Source organism: Athalia rosae, chromosome 6 (assembly GCF_917208135.1).
Source record: "Athalia rosae chromosome 6, iyAthRosa1.1, whole genome shotgun sequence".
Lineage (NCBI taxonomy): Eukaryota > Metazoa > Arthropoda > Insecta > Hymenoptera > Athaliidae > Athalia > Athalia rosae.
In genome coordinates this window covers 4,547,205-4,568,338 of record NC_064031.1, presented here as the reverse complement: position 1 = coordinate 4,568,338, position 21,134 = coordinate 4,547,205, and the positions used below count along the sequence as shown (strand labels likewise).

At 39.7% G+C, this 21,134-nt stretch overlaps 4 protein-coding genes across 7 annotated transcripts in view; 1 reads left to right on the top strand and 3 right to left on the bottom strand.

Moving 5' to 3' along the window:
- The window catches only part of LOC105687879, a 54,635-nt gene extending 43,430 nt beyond the window's left edge, over positions 1-11,205 (bottom strand). Inside the window, exon 1 of one of the 3 annotated variants that reach the window (XR_002305788.2) lies at positions 10,234-11,204. Coding sequence is in view for 2 of the 3 variants with exons in the window: in XM_048657181.1 (XP_048513138.1) it covers positions 10,234-10,278 (45 nt within the window). In the remaining variant the exon portion in view is untranslated. Of the gene's footprint in view, positions 1-10,233 lie in introns of all 3 variants that reach the window. The other 2 variants (XM_048657181.1, XM_012403820.3) reach the window with 2 other exon arrangements.
- Positions 1,107-10,227, bottom strand: LOC105687881. 2 transcript variants are annotated; one of them, XR_002305789.2, is made up of 7 exons: positions 9,113-10,227; positions 8,634-9,015; positions 8,357-8,533; positions 7,911-8,190; positions 7,629-7,793; positions 1,495-1,711; positions 1,107-1,395 (listed from the first exon to the last, which is right to left on the bottom strand). XR_002305789.2 is itself a non-coding variant. In XM_020853420.2 (6 exons), exons 1-6 carry the CDS (start codon positions 9,281-9,283, stop codon positions 1,558-1,560), a joined length of 1,329 nt encoding a protein of 442 aa, XP_020709079.2. In that variant the 5' UTR covers positions 9,284-10,227; the 3' UTR covers positions 1,107-1,557. The 2 variants fall into 2 exon arrangements, 1 of the variants encoding a protein (XP_020709079.2); XM_020853420.2 differs by having other exon boundaries at positions 1,107-1,711.
- Positions 11,206-14,068: 2,863 nt separating the features above from the next.
- LOC105687868 lies at positions 14,069-15,419 on the bottom strand. Its single transcript, XM_012403779.2, has one exon. It carries the CDS (start codon positions 14,910-14,912, stop codon positions 14,211-14,213), a length of 702 nt encoding a protein of 233 aa, XP_012259202.2. The 5' UTR covers positions 14,913-15,419; the 3' UTR covers positions 14,069-14,210.
- A 492-nt stretch (positions 15,420-15,911) lies between these two features.
- Positions 15,912-21,082, top strand: LOC105687882 (ubiquitin-conjugating enzyme E2-17 kDa). Its single transcript, XM_012403822.3, has 6 exons — positions 15,912-16,165; positions 16,981-17,044; positions 18,572-18,603; positions 19,064-19,141; positions 19,238-19,343; positions 20,027-21,082. Exons 1-6 carry the CDS (start codon positions 16,142-16,144, stop codon positions 20,164-20,166), a joined length of 444 nt encoding a protein of 147 aa, XP_012259245.1. The 5' UTR covers positions 15,912-16,141; the 3' UTR covers positions 20,167-21,082.
- The last annotated feature ends 52 nt before the right edge of the window (positions 21,083-21,134 follow it).

Below are 21,134 nucleotides of genomic sequence, written 5' to 3'. Positions count from 1 at the left end.
AATTACAGGCAATCAGTGCTCAAATAGCTGAGGAATAAAGTTTTTTTTTATAGTTCAATTACGACAGTGTAATTTGTGGATTTTCTAGATGTTGTTGCAGCCGCATCAGCAGAAGGTAACAGTGACAACCGACAATCACTGTTAACTTTTTTAGAAAATTGTAAATTTACATACTGAATTATTACCCTTCGGAAAACGGTATGAGAAAAAGATCTAGAAATTTATTGTACGCATAGACTGCAGCGCAATTGAATTCAAACTTTCATCAATTTTTTTCATGTATGGTTTGCAGTTTTGAGTTCCTACCTCTAAGGGTTTTTGGAATCGGCGTCGGTAACTCCAAATTTCAAATGACTCTATTCCCATGTAAAACGGATGAGACACAGCTGGTATTTTTTTCTTCTCGTGAAAGTGAAATTTCCGTATATACTTCGCGTAGCGGAGAAAAACAGGAAATAGAAAAATCAAAAAAACAAACAAAATACGTTGTTACAAACGACGTTATAAACGTGAACGCGACTTTACCGCGGGTTGCTGTACTACCGAAGGAATAAATTTCTACATCGGTCGATCGGTTCACTGGGCGCGGATGACGATCGCGAACATCGAATCTCTTGGAATACTGGAAGGGAAAAAAAATCAATTTAGGTCAAGCTAATGATTCGGCTTCGAAGCCAGACTGCAGTGACTTTACAGGTATAGAAGATGGCCACCGAGAAAAACCATACACGCTACGATAATCCCAAATTGTAGCAGGTGGGGGGGCAAAGAAATCCGTAACAGCTCAGGGCATTTCGATGTTTTTTTTAGATTTTTTCCAAAATAATTTGAAAAATATTCTCACCGTAAATATAATTGATGATTTGTGGCACGTAACGTTTGACACCGTGTAAAAATCTCACCTGCCACCTGGAGCGGCAAGTTTTAGTGAAAAGCTACGTGGTATGATACCTGTGTATTTGGCAGCGGTCTAATAATATTATATATAAATTTTTTAATATATAACTCACGTTGTGCAACGCTACAATTTTTGTTTTTTTTCTTCATTTTTCTTTTCCTTGCCTCCTTGACTCACCTGGGCTTCTTATACGTTATTTTAATTGATGTTTTCAAGTTTCTGTTCCTCACGTTTCATATTAAACAGTCGTATTATACGAAGTTTTAGTAAAACCTCGCACTAAAAAATTCTTCTAGTCGGGCGACCTTTGATCATATCTTCAAATGCAGGGTTTCTTATTTTTTTTTTTTTAGAAATCGTGCAGATTTCCAGATTTTGATTTTGAATATTCATTTTTTCTTCAGTTTTTTTTCTCATTAAATTCGTGAATTTAGTTGGTTTTTTTTTTTTTTTGTTTGTTTCAAATCAAATCAGAAGCTGTTACATCCATCTTCTCGCTACGTGCATGAAGTGAATAAAGGGAAACGAAATACCTCGTGAATATTTATATCTCAGGTCGTGTATTTGGTGATCAGATCATCGGATTTATTACATACCTAGGGTATAGGTGAGCACGAATATTGGCAAGCTTCACCGCAGCCTCGCATAAAAATGATCGTTTAGTAAAACGGTGGCTCGTCGTCAAGGCGATTCAAATGTTTACGAAGTATCGCACGCAAAAGTACAGCGTTGTAGTATTGTTCGGCAGCGTCACGTCCTTCGCGTTGTTCGTTGGCATCCGCGACCTCGGATATGACATCGCTGCTTTCACTCCTATGATTATACGGGTTGTAAAGGTAAAAAGAACTTCAATCAAAGTTAATTATATCGACGTAAAGATTCGTCAATTAGCGAACATCGTGACGACGACGGACGAGGATGGAGAGATTTGAATTCAAACCGTTGAAAAAAATAAAAGTCGAATAGTACATATCGTGTATTATGACACACGTTACCGATCGTTCTCGCCCACATTTCCAAATTGATCTTATTCTTTTTTTTTTATTCATTTTTGTTTCTGTCTTTTTTCGGTAACTAACCGAAAGTGAGAGTTGCGCCGCACGTACAAAATACTATACGTTTATAAATTAATGATGTCAAGAAAAGGGGGCTACGTGTCCCGATATACGTATACACTCTTTCTTCCTTCGTTCGGAAGAAAGATCGCAGAGATTAAAAAACGTAGGTATAGAAGCACACGAGCAAAATCAACTCCAACGCAACTCCCACATCGCATGAGATCTCCGTCTACTCGTTTCAGTCAAAAGATGTGCAGCTGTTATAATCGCCTACTTACCCGTACGGATACATATCTGCATCACCCACGTGCAGAAATATCACGCAGACCTTTTTTTTTTTATTCTTTGCAAAATCACCCATCTCGTCATGTAATCAAACCGAATCCGTATGGAATATATAATTGTCCAGCTAAATCAAAATTCGATTAAGCAAAATAAAAAAAGGAAAAAAAAGGATTTTTTTTGATTTTCAATCAACTTATCGTACCGAAATACCACGATGACTATATACGAAGTCTGCACGAGGTCAGTAAATATATGTATCTATATAACGTACATAGAGGTATGTACGTTATATAGATACAAGTTTCAGTTCTTCAAAACAGGGCGGATTTCACGGTTCGAGAGGACGCGAAGCTACGTGATTTCTTCTTCCCTGATTTTTATCTTTCATATTATGTACATCTACTAAGTACAAGTTTAATTCGGTCACTAAATAATATATATATATTATGTACGAAAATTCGAGCACGCCTTGCTGCCTAGGTAGTACGATCACATTAGTAGTATACCGTTAATTGCTCGTCAGTTGCTTTAGCAAAATTAAAAAAAAAAAAACTCATTATTTTTTCACCCGTAACGCATATTTATACAGCATATGTGCATAATTTTCAAAGTATTGGTACGATTACAGGTACGAATTAATGCTGTATAATAACGAACAGTGTATCGCTTCGTGCAGGTGAAAAAAATTGAAGAAGAAAAAAAAGAAAGAAAAACTGAAACTGAAATAAATAAAAACTCTTCCAACACCATCGAGTCTGCGATAAAAACGCCCCAAGCTCTACCCGTTAATAACTCTCTGTGCTGCTGCTCAATTCTGCCGCATCGCCGATGCTCCGAATATCAAGGTAGGTAGTCGTTTTCGAGGTAATCAATACTATTCGACACGTTCCCATATGTTTCGTCGCACGGTTAGTTTTTTAGGGGCCAGATATTCATGCGTTCGAAATATAATTCACGATCAAAACTATGCATATTCCATCTACCTTGTACGTTCGGAAAAATACAAGTGAAAGATTTGATCAGAGGAGCAAAAAAAAACCGTATCCGAGGAATACTAAGGTACCTGTAATTAACTCGATTAGAAAAAGGGAGCCCGACGATGACGTTTGAAATCGGCACCCGGTATACGTGGCCGTACACCCCGATTGGGTAGGGTGTGTGTACAGCGGCGTACGTATAGAAGCCATATAATAAGAGAGCTCGGTAAATGGGTGAGGGGGGATATGGGAGGGATTGATCTGGTATATACATTATCTTAATACATACGTGTACACCGATACCGATTCGCCGAGGACTATGAGACGTACGTTGTACACAGGTATGAATATCATACGGTGTTATCTGACTCGGCGTTATACCGAGTTAAGTTTTGAGTCTAATTGTAAGCGTGCCAACGTGTAACAGCTGTTTATGGACATCGGAACTTTAACTAAGACAAGCCTCGATGGCGCGTCCGTCTACCGTAAATCCGCTTAATTAAATCTCCAAGGAGGTTGTTCGTTGCAGTAGCATAAAAGTAGTGCTCATGAAGTTGAGTTTGAGTCGAGTCGAGTTCAGTCGTGTCGAGTGGTATGATATTATAGTATAACTGTATTCAAATATACGGCCACTACCGAGCAATTATAAATATTACATACAATTTTTATTATTCCAGATTCGAAGGTACGTACCCTACACGGTGATGCCTATAGCAATTTCTAACTCGTTATTATAATACCGAGCATTCGTAAATTAGCAAATTCAATGGAAGATAAATTCAAAAAATTCTACAATCGGTGTACGATGGGTTCTACACATCGATAATTAAATCGGACTTTGAGTACCTACCACATGAAAATTGGACGACCAATTTTGCAGTTTCACAGCGGAGTTTCCTTCGCTCACTATGAAATATGTAACAGTTTTTGAATTTCTTTTTCTGATCTTTTCCGAACGATTCAAATTTCGTCACCCGATCGTCGTTAAGGAAGTGAATAATTGTAATTTACCGATCGCGTACTTTGGAACACAACGCGCACAAAGGGGGAGTAAGAAAAAGAGTATTCGCTGCTGCAGCGCGCATGCATAAATAATCGGGGTTCGAAAGGACGTTCACTTTCGAAGCCCGCGACGGTTTCCGAGTCTTTCCCTAATTTCGTCCGTTCGCAACTGATACGGAATCGGAGTTTATTTAAGCTTTACGGACCAAAGGAGACCTCCAACAGTTGAGCTCTACCGGTAAAACGTGGAATCCATACTCGGTGCCAGGGCACTCGTAGTCACGAAAGCTAACATCATCCTGTAGGAGGCAGAAGGAGGCGACCCGGAGGCACCAGACACGAGACGTAGCAAATAATAAAACAATTCATGTAAAATATATATGTATATCGTATACTGGCGTGTAATAAAATTCTCAAGAATAATTTACACCAACTTCGGGCGATACGCGGATGTGCCTCGCGGTCGACGGACAAACAAAAAGAAAAATAAACAAATAAATAAAATAAAATTGGAAAAAAATTTCTTTTACACTGAATTAGTTGTAAAAAGTAAATTAACATTGGCGGGATAGCTGAGAGGGAGGTTCTTCCTTTCTTTTATTTTCTTCATTTTATGGAACGCCATATGGACTTACCGGGGGATAATTATATTCGTTGTTTTACGCGGGGTCTAAGAATTAATTAGCAATTCAGCAATTCAGTGTCCCGTATATGTATCAACATGCATACGCGTTGTCTGGATGCCTATGCTTCTTAATATTATCCTGTATATATATACATAAAAATTGCATTACACGTTAATTAGCTACTGCATACCTACTATGTGTACATAAACTTCTCGCACGAACTATCATAGTCTCGTGACTCAACGTCATAGAATAATTAATTTTTATACGTATATAGATCGTCAAGAATCGTATATGAGTAACTTGTCAGTCAACGAACCACCGCATCAGTCGTTGCCGCTCAAACCAGACGACAATCTAATAAAAATTGTAATGAATAAAATTTCAATGATCCCTACGCCGTCCGACATGCACGCGCGAACAAAAGATTCCCTGATTATCTTTCTCACGTTAATCGTGCGTGTAACACGTAGACGAATAATATTAACTACTCGTTCTCACCGATACGACGTACATTTTCTCAAACCTTCTCGACGAACACCTATTTTTTTCAACCAAAAAACGCTCAACTTCGAACACTGGTATCGAGAAGTTTTGAAGAGTGTGTAATGTGCGTAATAATGACAATATGTCGCCCTGATATATTTGCAGATAGAGACTTTTATCTGTACACGCGTTATAACGAATATGAGTCAGAATATCGTCGTGACGTAATAACGCGAATATATGTATAAACTGAATAAATGGCGAACAAGCAACAGAAACTGAACCAAAACCCGTATTGTACGCAAGATTATGGTGTACATGTGTACGCAAGTTTAAGTACATGCGCTATGGTACCTTTTACTGCACGATAATCAAATGAAATCTAAACACCCATTTACGTCCATAGATGAATAAAAGTTTGGAATAAGATGATGATAACTTTTATATCGAAGAACTTGAACCACCAGCGTTCACGTATACCTCGATCCACTTCCCTTCGTTACAAGCAGAGACGCATACATTTGTATATTATATTCAAAGTTTAATTCATACGGGTCATTTCCTGGTGATTATACCGTCATACCACGGTGAAAGCTATGGAGAAGAGAAGATTCCCTACCGCCTGTACATGTGCGAATGATAATGTACCCCTATGTGCACGATCGACGATATGATCTACGCTAAACATAGAGACACGTAACGTGCTACACAAAACGAATAATCGTCACGAGCGAGTTTCGACGTTGTTCAAAGGGCAATAAAAATTTGTGAGCTAAATTTTCGTTGTATCACCCAACACGAATATAATTTTTCATCTTTGTTCACCTTTGTTCTACGATAGTTTTTACATTTATTTAGCTGTCGGCATACATACATATATCGCTGCACATGGTCAGCCGGTCCAGTTATTGCTCAAAACCATTTCCGCCCGTGCTGAATTACCATTGCGACTTGCGAATGTAAACCAACCGCACGTGTACGTACATATACGTACGTACCACTCGTAATATACTTATACCGTTACCGCGGTATTTTTTATTCTCTTACAATTTTTTTTTGTTTTTTTATTTGCTTTTATTTGTTCTTGTTATTTTTTATTATTTCAAGCTCAATCGACACGCGAACGACTCTCTTACTATGTGAATATGGATTGACGATGAAAATATAACGATATTAACGAAATAACTTCGTTGGGAGAAAAGCTGCACATTTGACAGAAGCTGCGTCCGAATTACGTGAAAATCCGTACGCGAAAAGTGTGAGAATAGCGAGTTGTTACACGTACATATAGTGCATGAATACGCAACATATAGAATCACCTGTACGAACTGCCCCTCCCCAAAGTGTATACAGAGAGAAACTGGAGCGTGCGAAATGTCGTATGATTTATATTAATGTTCAAACTTAACGCCCGTTGGTGTGTGTGTACAAAGCAGAGTACAAAAGCCGGGGAAGCTGATCTTTGACGTTGCTTTTGCTGTTGCACGTATAGTACAGAGACGTGCAGATGACGATGATACGGCGTTGGCAGCGTTAAAAATTGAAAGTGACACAAATGAAATGAGAAAAAAAAAAAAAATTAAACGAAGAAGAAAAATAGAAAAGAGGAAAATAAAATGAATAATGAAGTAAAAACTTTCCCGGCTGTTTAATTATTACTCAGTCAGTCGGATGCGATTATACGGATTATGATTCTTCACAGGGATTAATTGTTGAACGAAACTTTTACTTTTAAAAATTCTCGAACACGTTGATCGCGCGCTCTTGATGTGATCATGGTCGTACGACGACGATGATAATTTTTCCAGATTTTTCACGCCCGAGTTATATTCGTTTTACATAGATGTACTTTTTTGTACCTTTATACCGTTCCCTACGAGATATCACCGCGGCCGTACGAAACGACTCCGACGTATGTTTTACACGCAATGAAAATTCTCCTAGAATTAAAATAAATGTAACGATTCTAATTAGTTTGTAGAAATTGATGAGATTAAAAATTAGAAACGATAAAACACGAAGACATGAATTGTAAATAAAATTTTCGAACACCAGAGAATAACTACGTGACAAAGAGACCTATGTTCGAAGTAGGAGAGTCGACAAAATGCTGTTTACACAGATGAAAACGAGCTGACATATGTAGACCGCGAGATAAAAATCTGCGCTGAAACGGATCGAATATCGATGTACGTGTACAATACGCTCAGTTCCAAGGATAACCGAACCCTAATTCATACGATCCTTTCCTTCGCGCGTAGTCACGTTTGCACTGTTACAGTCGATTACAGCTTACCCTGTTGTTACCGAGTCATTTTCACCCCCGAGAACGGTTCGAGTGTAAGGCTCGATTCGAGCCTCTTCTTCCAAGTAGAGAAACGGCAGTCTCAAATCTTCGCGAACCGCTGCCGAGGCACCACTTCGTCTGGATACTTGGATTCCTGCCTCGGTCTGATTCGGTCTGTACAGATGGATGACACAAATCATCCGGCGTTTTTATCACGATCGTCGCATATCGACGCGGGTGAAATATTTGTGAAATTTTTTTTTTTATCGTTTTTTCGTACGGATACCCTACCCGACTTCTACCGGAGCGTTTAAAGTTGCTGTGATCAAGTGGAACGCAGCTGCAGAGGGAGGTGGCGGAGGACTTTCTACAACCACCGTAGGGATATCGTTTTCAAAATCATTTTGCACCACTACAGGTACAGGTACGGGTACGGGTACGGGTACTAGCACTGGTGCCACGGCGACGGATTCATCGTTGATGTCATTCGGTTGATTTTGCTGCGGCGTCGTCACGGTCTCAGGTATCACCGATGAAATCGGGGTCACCGTGATATTATAATCCACTGTCGCTAATTTTACAACACACGTCCAAGTTCAGACTATATCTGATACACGGGTATCGCGTAAGTACGTTCATACTCGGTAATAAATTTTTTAAACAATTGGAAATCGTGAAACGAAACGAAGTAAATTTGTAGTTCGATTATTAAGAAAAATAGGTAATTTATAATTTACTCGACGATGAAATTTCCGAGGGTACTTTTGCAGATGAAGTGGTTGAATTTTCTACAACATGCCAACACTCACACTCTTCGATTTCATTCGATTTTTTGTTTTCCGATTCATCGGAATCCGGAAGGAGGAGATCTTCCGACGAGATCAACGTTTTCCGCAGATCGGATTCCAGAGAGTCTGCAGAATTTTTCAACGATATTTCAACGCGTATTCAACCGTCGAATGACTTTCGATTCGTACGTTGATTTACGTACAACAAATTATGACGGACGATTACCCGATGTCCTCTGATCAGTTTCGGCATTTTGATTAGAATCCGTAATTCCCTGATGTACTTCGATTTCGTCGATCTCGATCACGGGAACCGAGACAGCCAACGATCCCTTGGGCGAACCGACTATGATGACTTCTTCCTCGGTTTTGATCTCTCGCGTGCTACTCTTCAACCTCATCAACCTTTTCAGATGACTACCGATGTTGGGTAGCAGCCGCGACGATACTCGTTGCCCCGAATAAACCATTTGTGAATCGTTGGATATCGCAGATCTTGTGTCCGGGGTTCTCGACGAATCTAACGAAACCTCCTCGGCGTTTTTACCACCTCGATTTTTACCGAATAATTTTGAAAGACGCCGAAATCCTCTGACATCTTTACTTTCCTGTATCAGAGATTAGAACGAAGATAGACGCGTGGCAGATGATGTTCCATTGGGTTTTCAGGTGAAAGTAATTTCGCTATATCATTTAGCATCCTACCTTAGACGGAACTTTCAGAATATCGATTTGATTCAAGATTTTTTCCTCGTTTTCGGTGGCATCCCATTCCGCAGAGGGGGGATCGTTGAGCGGATGGTCGTTTTGGGGGAACTCGATTAATTCTCGAGTCTTCGGCGTCGTCTGCGGCGAGGGCAGCGTCTGGTCGTTCATGACGTAGCGGCGGCGTAGGGCGAAGACGTGAATAAATTACGTTCTCAAATATAAAGGGCGATAATAAACTCGGAGTTTGAGTACTCGAAATTTTTGTGATTTACATCATGATGGGGAAAAAAAGACAAACACAACCGTTCAACGTGATGAATCAGATTTTTTTGTTGTCATAAAACAAGAACGCGTACGGTCGCGCTACGTTCACGCTGTTGAATCTAATTTTACGAATCAACTTCAACCGATTTCGAACTTCAGAGAGTTCGTTCGGCTGTAAAAAAGAAATGTAAAAAAAAATACGTCGAGGGGTAGAAATAATATTTTGACAATCCCAACGGCCGGGGACAGAAATAAAATCTGAACCTGTTGACATGAGTTTTCTATTCTACGACGTTTATTCAAACGTAGACATATGTGACAACGTTTGCTACGTCATTTGGGGAATGTCGGGGGAATATTAAAAGTCACCCTGACAATTCGGTTGGAAGCCCATCGGTATTTACAGATCTGTAAATCTAGTTTCGACGAATCGACCATTACACTCCACATTGATTCCACTCAAGGTGGAATCGGGGATCAAAAAACGGGCAAATCGTTTTGTCGATTCGTACGTCAGACTGATATAAAAAGAAAAAAAAAATATTCAAGTCTGCAATTGGTCGAGATAAATTTTAGTCAAAACATACATGATATCTGAAACTTCTGTTTTGAAATTTGAACCACATAACGCAAGCCTCGAGGCAACAAAACATCTTACGTATAATTGGAGAAGTGTCTTGAAGATTCGAAGACGAAACGTCGTCTGGGGCGTAAGTCACGATAATTGTTGTTGACAGGTCAATAAAGCGAAACGTTCGTACACACGTATACATTGACAGATAAATTGTGCGATATTGGAACATCGAGAGATTGGAAATCATTGGAAAAAGAGATAAAAATGATAAAATACTCACCGGATATGCGTACGGTGCACAAGGGACGTAGAATTCTCTGTTCATAATAAATAAACCCAACAAACGTATGTAAAATCCAGCTGACGAAACGTGATGGTATGTCAAAACACAACTAGCGCCATCTTATGCCTGTTGCAAGGTCGTCTATCTGTCAGTGGTGAAAAGTATAAAAACTAGGTATGTAGAATAATATATTTTTCAATCAAACGGAGCTTGATGAATAATCACAATTTCATAATTCTGTCACTTCTTTTTCACGACGATCTTCGTGTAACATCCAAGGGTTTCGATTCCCTGCTTAAAACTTTGACGATACTTCGGCTCAATCGATTCTGATAAACAATTACAGCCATTCCGATTTAAACTAACTACTCGCAACCACCGCGCAGACATAATATCACCGACACACCTCAACAATATGATAATTCACAAGGTATCCACTGTATTCTACGGTGTCTGATTATTGACCAGGAATCGTTCCTCCTTAGCTCTCTTTCAAACACACGTTTTAATGCGCCAAATATTCGTCGTTTACTTCACTTTGGAGAATGTACCGTTTATCAACAGCCACTTTTTTTAGCGCTCTTTCGCGGTCGCAATTGTTATCGATATTATCATCGGTACTATTCGAACTGAGGCGAATTAACGACGATCGCAACATTGCGCCAGTCAGCGAGACGACTACGCCATTTTTATCGTCTTTATTCCGCTATGCGTTATCTACACTGTAAACTCGCAAAGCTCACTTGTCCGTTGATTTCGCCGACCACGACGCGCACCGTCACGGCCTCACTGCTACACTGCCGAGTGTCTGGCTGCTCTCGCGGTATACCAGTCCGGCCATCTCCCGCAAATCACGTAGCAGCGACCCTCGGCGTTGATTCGCGAGCCTCCACCCCTCCGTCGTTATTGTGCTGCCACCCTTCGGCGAACCCTTTGAAATAAGTCGACAAACCAGAAGGGCTGGTTCTTTTTTTTTTTATCGGCGGTTGGTGCGTCGCACAACGATCTCCGTCTTTGATATCAGAGAAGATAACTTTCGACCAAAATTTTGAACTAGAATCACCGAAAATTCCGAGACTTGTGAACGCATGACCTGATTCTTTGGAATAAAACACGAGTTTGTGCTAAAAATCGGCGTTATATTGTTTCCCCTCATCGTGCCATTTTTTTTCATCATAAAAAATCCTCCGGTCCGCAGACCAAACCACGTATGTACGGTTTTCTCCCCGAAGCCGATTGCTTCGTTGAAGGAGTATGCGGACCACAGGAATCTCTGTCCCCGAGTTTATTGAACACCTTTCTACCCGACGAACGAATAGAATCTCCCAACAAACCATCGCGATCCGAGTCCTTTCGGGATGAGAAAAATATTTCAGTATCGCTATCTCCTGACCTCGGACATGCAAATCTTTGAACCGCCGGAGGCAAGGTGAAAGCCGTTTCCGAAGAGCGGGGTGACATGTCAGCATTTACGGCGTATTCAAATACGTCTCCGCGTTTCGGTGCGTCCGGATGTTCTATTCTTAGGACATTCGTGTGATCTACGCATCCGACAACAGATTTTGGTTCTTCCGGGTGCGCGAATTTGAACACTGTATCAGCTGGAGGGGCTGGCATTCCTTCGGGATAAGCGATCGGTACGATAAAAATTTTATCCGAAATTTCGGGGAGCTTGATCTCGGGGGACGTTGGTTTCTCGTCGTATAATGAGTCTGTCTCCTCGTCTTCGCTGAATAATTCCGCCCATTTTCCCGCCTCCTTGTCAATACGATATCCCTTGAATCCTGGATCAGGTATGCTACCCTCGATGTCGCGAGGACTCAATTGACTCGGAGGTGTTGACGTGCAAACGTGAAGAGGATGGTATAGTTTTCTGTCCGCACTTTCGTTAGATGAGACAGCAGAGCACGTTACTACCGGTGCATCATTCTTCGAGTTACAAATTTCGATTGGTTCAGACTTAAGTACAGCCGAATCCTGTGATCTGGGATGTCTAGCAGTAACTGCATTTGGGTCTACTTCCGCTGTTACCAACTTGTTCCCTATTCGATTTTCAAGGTTGTATGACGTAACGTAGGGGTCAGGGGTGAGAGAGGAGGCGTTGATGAACGGACACCGGTAGCTCAAGTAGTCGACCGATCCCTTAAAAAGCGATTCCTCTTTTTGGGGGTAATCGGTGGCGATGAAATCATGTGAAATAAAATCGTCCTTGACAGGTCTGACCTGAGGGTGGTCAGGCAATATCCAATTCATGGTTTTAGGAAGCCTACTTATGCCCTCGATACATGAAAGGTTGTAGTCCAGGTTCAGAGCTCTGACTTTTCCCCGGATTTCACTCAGCTCATTCTGCAGGGGTCCGAGTTCTCCCTCTATGCGGGAAAGGGGATCATACGATTTACCGTTCGAATTTGCACGCTGCTGACGAAGAAATTCGGAATCCCTGTGACGCAGGAAATTAGGAAATTCATTGTTCCGGAGCATCGACGAGGCGGGCAACATACTCGATCCGCTTGGACTCGGATGAAATGTGTAATCAGAACCGAAGTTGGGATTTTTCATAATCGGCAGGACATTGAAGATCTCCGTGAAATTTTTCAGGCTCGTGCCAGACACGAATTTCGACGTTCGCGGGGTAGTCACCTGACTGTAAGCGCAATTTCTTTCACCATAAATTTGGTCCGTGAGAACCGCAGCATCCCGAGGTTCTCCGACGTTCTCCTGATGTATTCCGTTTTGGTGCAAAATGAACTGCCTGATTTCAGATTCTTCGGCGAATCTTGTTTTAGGTATCTGCGGATCATCCCCATCCATACATGCGGCAATGAGACGCATTTTTTCCTTCATATCAACCGGCGAATCTGATACCAACCGTTCAGCCGGCAAGTGGACGTCGGGATACTCATGAGATCCCCATGGCGTTGATACCTTGATGATGGGGAGAGACTCGGACTTGTTCGCGTCACTTTCCACCCTTGGAGTGACGCTGTACTCTGTCCTTCGAGTCTCCAATTCCACCACACCGCCATTCGATGGTATCTGAATTCCCAAACAAGATTTTCCGACCTCTGTAGACGTTTGATCCGCAATTTTCGCCTCATATGCCACATTTCTTACAGCAGTTCGCGGGGGCGAATCTACGGTGCCTGTTTATTCATGCACTTATTTATCCATTTATCGATAATTTCCCAAACATAATCAGCTTCCGAAAGTTATTAACAATGCTAACCTATGATCGTGTAACTGGCGTGGGGATCGTGACTTTCTTGAGCGCGGAATTCTTCGCCTGATGAAAGAGATGAACTGACTACCTGCGATTCATTGGATTCCGGAAGTTTACTTGTACCGAATGAGACAACGAAGGTCGTAGCCGATTGTCTCGAGTCTGCATTGTGAGGACTGTGTGGGCCTTCGCTCGAGGTTTCATAGCTGTCGCCTTCCGAGTCAACAGTTGCGATAGTAGATGGATTATTTTCGGTCAAGGTCACGGAAGAGAAATCTGAGGATTGTGGGTGCCGGTGCTGACCTAGCGAATCGTCAACAGCTACGAATTCTTTGGAATTGCACGTGTTTCTACCGTCGTATCTATCGCTATCTGGCCTATCATGACTTTCCATAATTTGACGTACAGCCGACTCTGAGGATCTTGAAAAGGGAGAAAAAAAAAAGAGGACGGGCAGCTGGGCAAAACATAATTACTCTCAGATGGTATAACGCGAACTTTGTCACGTTTGCATACATTTGGAGCAATGATTGAATTGAAATTCTAAAAAGCTGTAATGGAAACTCGCAGTGAAAACGAGCGGTTCTTTTAATACGTAAATAATATAGTGTGTACGTTTCATATTATCGTTTATATGCGATAGGCATAGTTTCTATACCGTGTAATAATTACATACTAGCTATGACACTAGACTTGTGCCGCACATGCATGTATGTATGCCTGTAAATATATTTTTTCCTATGATTTCAAGAGGTCACTTTCGCCCGGTTTTCACGTGGCATGGTTTTCCACAGCATACAAAACTGGCTTTGTTATCAGAAAAATGAGTCGGTGGACCCCTAGATGAAGGATGCTTTTTCTTCTTCTTAGTTTCTATTACGATATTAGCTGGGATCAGTATTTCTTCCCAAGGAATTTCAATATCTTGATCATCGCACTGTTCTTCGTCAGGAATGGGTCTTATTTCAATCGGTCTCTCAAGGGCTAAATCATTCCAAGGTATCTCTAAAGTTGAATCACATACTGCTCCATCAGCCCTGAGAGTCGGTTGCGGAACGACCGTATCCATAACGAGAAGGTCGTTCCATGGTAGATTAAACTTTCCAGTTGACTCTTTTGACTCTGCAGTTTTTCCCCCAAATTCTTTGGCCATGCCATTCGATGACGTTTCATCGCCTGCTATCGTAGTCGCGGTGTCTTTGACTGCGACATTGGCGCGAATCTTCATAGCGACTGCTGGGATGGCAATGTCTTTCCATGGTAATTCTATTTTCGAGTCACACGGTATGGATATCTGCGAAAACTCCTTACGGAGACAGTTCAAGTATGGTTCGTGCCATACCTCTTCGTCTGGATTGTACACCATACTTTGCCGCTTTCTCTTGCCCGGCTTCGACTTAGCCCTACCTTTCTTATTTCTTTTACACGAACACTCGCCTGATTTTCGATCTGCCATTTCGAGTTTTTTTTTTTTTTTTTCATCGAAACTTCTGGAATATTTTGTTGGGAATAGTGCTCCACATGACGATACTTGTGATCTAGTCGAATACTTGTGAATTTTTTCAATTTCAAGCTGAATCTATCACGCTGATTCATGTAACCTCGTCCATCGCGTCTTATTCGTATAAACCATGAAGGCATGGTATTGCACCTTTTGTTTCATCGATTACGCGATTGTGGGCATCATACATTTAATTATGAATCATGCCGTTGATTACTTTACGTTGCAAATATCGACAATCTTACAATGGCAGAATGGGGTTTGAAACTTGTTAAAGTTTCAAATGTAATTCTATTGATTGAGAGTCGTACAACTTTATAAATTAATTGCTCAAGCCAAATATGCTAACAAGAACATTTCGCGAGTCCCGTAATTATACAAGACTTTTACATATAACTGTATGTATTTTTTAGAGCCTAGATTCAAAAATTAATGCAAATAATGTCGAATAACGATGATTGTTCGACTAACAAAGACTATATCCCGTGTTTTGCTATACCGGCTGATAACATCAAGGTCTCTTCGTGCTTCATTGAATGAGATAAAGACACGTATAGCTAGGTAGAAGCGTATACTTCGGGTATTCACGGAATTTATCCTCAGATTGTAAGTAAAAAGAAAGGTTCATGACAAAAATGTATTCTGAGGAACGCATGACGCAATCGTTAAGGACGTCGAGGAAAGTTCGATTCAACCAACGGCAGCGGCGTCATAAGCCTTCTTTGAAAATGTGTTTACGTCATGCTGGTTACGTGAAATCATCATTTTATAACGTAGCCGCCATATTTCTCCAATGTCAATACCAGATCGGTAGAACAGCAGTCATGAATGCCAGCTGTTGGTCGCGCATTAGACGAATCCAAGTGCGCCGATACAAGGAAATCCGTAGAGACTTGATCGAGTTGGAGATCAAGAAATGAATAAAAACTGAGTTAGTCTTCAACGTTGGCATACCACGATTCGCGAATTTTCATTTACTATAGTTAATGAATTTATATCTTCGATTTTGAGGAACTGCGAAGGTTTTAACTGGGTAAAGAGAGAGCGTGTAAGGGATAGTTTGAGCAACGTAGTGAGACGACGTTTAGAAGGCAGCCATCTTGCAATCCCTAATCAAAGCTCCTTGGCTAGCGGGTTTCGTTGTCTGGTTTTTGGCCAGTTAATATCAATACACAGTCCATCAAATGGCTTTAAAACGAATTAATAAGGTACGTCAACGATTCTTGGTGTTAATGGGTAATAGAAACGATCGGCGTACAGTGTGGTGTGTGTAAAACCAAGTTGAACGCCCCTAACGATTTTGCAGTGAGAAGCAAAGTGAGCCAGCATTGAAAATCATGTTGGCTTTTACCCTTTTTTTGCATTCCCCGATTTGTGCTCTCGTTTCTTTTTCTCGACGTCCCTGCTTATCGGCGTGCAAAATATTTCAAAGAATCTATCAGATATTGAGTGCTGGTGATACAATTACATCTATTGCAGTGAAAAATCCGTTTATTCCTAAGTGGATGCCCGATAAATAGCCGGAAGTAACGTTAAACCGTGCGTTGCATATATCTATATATATATACGCGGCTATAGATAACTCAGAAGTCATGGAAAAACTAGTCAATTGAAAACACGAATTCCTTATCTAAAATACCACAAAACTAAGATATACCTAGCCACCAAATTTCCGGTATTCATCCATATGAACGATGAGCCTTTACGCTGCACATCATCTTTCAGTATTCCTACCATTCTATGCTGACTCGCACAATTCCATATCTGTGAAACCAATAACAAACCATGGAAGTAGATCCATCTACTTTTGTCCATATCCCATTGCATTCCCTATTTCCCTTTGTCGAATAAGCTCTACAAGCCAATGATCATATACCTCAGCCATTATCGATAAGCCGGAATGTTACGTAGCGTAGATCTCGAGCCATAGGGTCATTAGGAAGAACTTTGAGCAAGGAAATAGACAGTTTCCTCCAGATCTGTGCTTACTTATATTAATAACTGATTTTTGTCTTTTCTCCAGGAACTTCAGGATCTGGGAAGGGATCCACCTGCACAATGCTCCGCTGGCCCGGTAGGAGATGATTGTAAGTTCCAAATTATGATGAAGGATTGTGTGATTATTATGATCACATGTTAGCGTTGCATCATTTATTTATTCTCAAGCATTATCATTGGGTTTTTCTCCTAAACCATAAAAGATGTGTTTCTTTCTTCAAATCATCTGGATTCTCTCTCCTTCAGGAATATGGTCCTAGTTTCAGTCTATTCTTCTATTTGTATTTTCTATTTCCCTCATCACAGCTGCTATAAAATGCTCAAAATCCCATCCAATTCTGACACAAGCTCAAATCTTTGAGATGGCGAATATCATTTGAGGAAAAATCACATGGACATCTCTGAGACTAAATAAATGAAACTTAGAACAGTCTTATGAGAGCCATCAAGTCAATTTCGCAGGTTCAGTGGAATATTAGGCTTGATGTACTATTTCTAAGTATTCTAACTAGTACCTTCTGTAGCTTGAATGTTCCTTTGATATGTGAAGGTCTGGTTATATGCTCTTACTGAGCAAGATAACCTGGATTTTTAAAAGAATTTGCCAGCATTTATATAGAATCTATAAATAGTTTAGACCCATGTGGTAGTTGACTACTCCCACTACTTACCAGCTTACAATTTACACTTTTTCTTCTCAATAGCTCAACTCAAATAGTTCAGGTTTGCCTGTCTTTGAATTATGAAATAAACAATTCGTCTCACTCTGGTTCGATCCAAGCAAAACCAATGCTATTCCCTGCTAAAAATTATACCGTTTCACCGGCACTTAGTAAATTTGGGGAACTGACCAAAGAACTGAGATTGTATTCAGGAAGATTATTAATACTGATTTAATAAATCACAAATATTTGAAACTTGCTAGCTGACAGTAATCTTTCATAATTAAACAACCCAGACATTGTTTCTGATCCAGTTATAAAATTTTCAGCAACTTACGTATTATGGAATTTTATTCTTAGTCCACCTGACTCATCCCTGTCTGTGTCATTAACATGTCACTGCACAATAGGACGAAACATTGGTATTCTGTTAGCTATCCATTAATCTATTTTCATATCAGACAAAATACTATTTTCAATTTTCCAGAAGCATTTTTAATAAGAACTCATTACATCAGCACAAACTTTGGAACGAATAATTTCCAGTTAACTCATCAAAACTAACGCAAACTCTCGTTCATTTACCATTTTTTTCACTCTGTCAATACCTTACACACATTTGCTCACTTACAGTGTCCTTTATAAGTGATAAGCCTTTTCTGATGTAGCTTATGAAACATAAAGAGTTGTCAACTTCCTTTGTCCAACCACAGCATTGCATAATCATGTCATTTTGCAGAAACAAGTTTTTAGTCTCCAACACAAAATCTTAGATTTCTCATGGTGTTCAATATTGAGGAAAAAATATTATTTTACCGCAGCTATTGAAGAAGTTTAATATTACTGAATTCAAGCTTTTGATTCTCGCAAATAGTTATGCTACATTGTAATTTATTGATACTTCATATTTAATTTTTAGCATACAATAATCTTATTCTTATTTTTTGTTTTTAGTGTTTCACTGGCAGGCCACTATAATGGGACCAGTAAGTAGAAAAAAAAATTATATCATTCAATATCTCCATTCGTCAAATTCAGTGAATTATATTGATTCCTTTGTTAGTTGCATATACGCTAGACAGTCTTCAAGTTTCACACAAAACAGTATATTCGATATTTAGTATTTGCATTAGCAGTTTGCATAACATCAGAACTAACAAGATTCTCCCTGTTATTTATTTTGCTACATGTAACTGTGTACCTATATTTTTGTTTTGTTTTTGATGCTGGCAGAATCCTTACATTACATTGCAAACCCATATATTTCTGCCACGGTATTAAATCTGTAACTTTTGATTTAATTTTTATCACTTAAAAATCAGTGGTCTCTAATTATTGCATCTTCATTAAAATTGTTCAGTTTTTTGTTATTGATTCACAAACTTGAAATACCTCAATCATGAGCAAGTGTACGAAAAAATAATTTATCTGCTAATACCTTTTCAGCCTGACAGCCCGTACCAGGGAGGAGTATTTTTCTTAACAATTCACTTCCCAACAGACTATCCATTCAAACCTCCTAAGGTATGGAATGATGTTATTGGTTTTTAGTTTATATACATATTACAGGTATTCATATTTGATTAAAAAATTGACGAACAATCGAACTTTTTTTTGTAGGTCGCTTTCACAACCAGAATCTATCACCCTAATATCAACAGTAATGGAAGTATTTGCTTGGATATATTGAGATCGCAGTGGTCGCCGGCGCTCACTATATCAAAGGGTATGTTTATTTTGTTGTCATTTTAATTGACTAACAAAGAAAAATTTGTGTACTCCTAGTTTTAAGTTGAATTTGAAAAAAATAGTAAGCTGATGGAATTCTGACCGTTCGAATCAGAATTAAATTCTCGATCTCATTCATTTTCTACATATACAGTGTATTGATTAATGCAAAATTATTTAGAGAATTGATTTGTCATTCGGTGTTTGTGTATTAGTTATGTCAATTTTTTTTTTCTTGTGATGTTGCCAACCTCGTGCAAGTTACGGACTATTTATACTTATGGAATGACGTATTTTGCCATTTCTATAAGTACATCCTATAAAATATTCGTATTTATCATGCAGTTTGCGAGAGGCTGTCGCGTTTACTGTTTCTTCATTAGTTTTTATGCGTGATATGAATTTTCGACGGAATTCTTTTGTTGTCAACGGATGTTAGCGCAAGCGATAAAGTACCTCTTTTATTCATGTGATGCGTATATGAACGTTGTATCGTCGAAAGTCGTCATTATTTTGGAGGTGAAAATTCTTAAAATTCACACCTAAAAATACCCGTACATGAAATCAAAGAGTGAACGACTTTAACGGTGAAAAATATTGGCAGACGATTTTACGACTCAGCAATACGGAATGTAAAAATGTAGTCTAGCAATAAAAATAATTTTGATTTCGGTCTTTCAGTGCTGCTATCAATATGTTCTCTGTTGTGCGATCCAAATCCTGACGACCCTTTGGTGCCAGAGATAGCAAGGATATACAAAACCGACAGGGAGAAGTACAACGAATTGGCACGCGAATGGACGCGCAAGTATGCCATGTGATGCGCCAATAATCGTTGACCTTAACATCTAAACGCCACCACCTCTATCAGCAAGCAACCCCAGCCATTATGCCACTAACCGATCAACACCGATTCAACCTAGCAGCGGCCTGTCCTCTTTTTACGTTCACGCTGCCTGCCTGCCCGCCTGCAATTTCTGCAATGCCTGCAGACTCGTAGAACACGCTCGGACCAGTCGTCATCAGTCGTCGCCAGTCGTGATCAATAATAATTAAGTTCAAAACTTCACATCCCTTAGCCCTGACAATGAGAGGAGTTGGAAAAAAAGGAATAGGAAAACCACACAGACTAAGGTTTTTGAGACGACACCGCGAGACAGAAGCATAGAAGTTGAGGCAAATTTTAAAAAAAGGTGGTCACACAAAAACACGCAAACACACTACATACACATGCATCCCTTACACGACACAAACATTAACACAAAAAAATACGCCAACTCGACACAATATTATACACACGAAACACGGAAACAAGAGGAGAAGGAAACAACAACAAAAAACGTTGAAAAAAAAACAATAAAATAAAACGAAAACCGTAATGTCTGCTTTGATTTTCGTAAATAAATGAAATTTAAAATATAGGAGAGTGAAAGTAGGATTTGTATTTGAACTTGATAGTTTAATTCCTAATAATTATGCTTATGATGATGATATGATATTGTAATATTGTATACCTACTTTCTCAGTAAAAAAAGAAGAATAGTTAAAGAAGGAAACTAAAATACAAACAAAAATCAATCGACTGCAACAATAACAAAAAAAATGAGAACAACCTCGACTGACAACCCGCTGATTGTTAGTTTTGACGTAACAAAAGCAAACTGTCCCTTGAAACTATGCGGTTATTTCTTTTTTGTAAGACTGGGCTCTATATAAATACTACTGAAACTATACCTATATATTTTGTTTGATTATTCATATTCCTCACCTATAGATATGATTAACCATG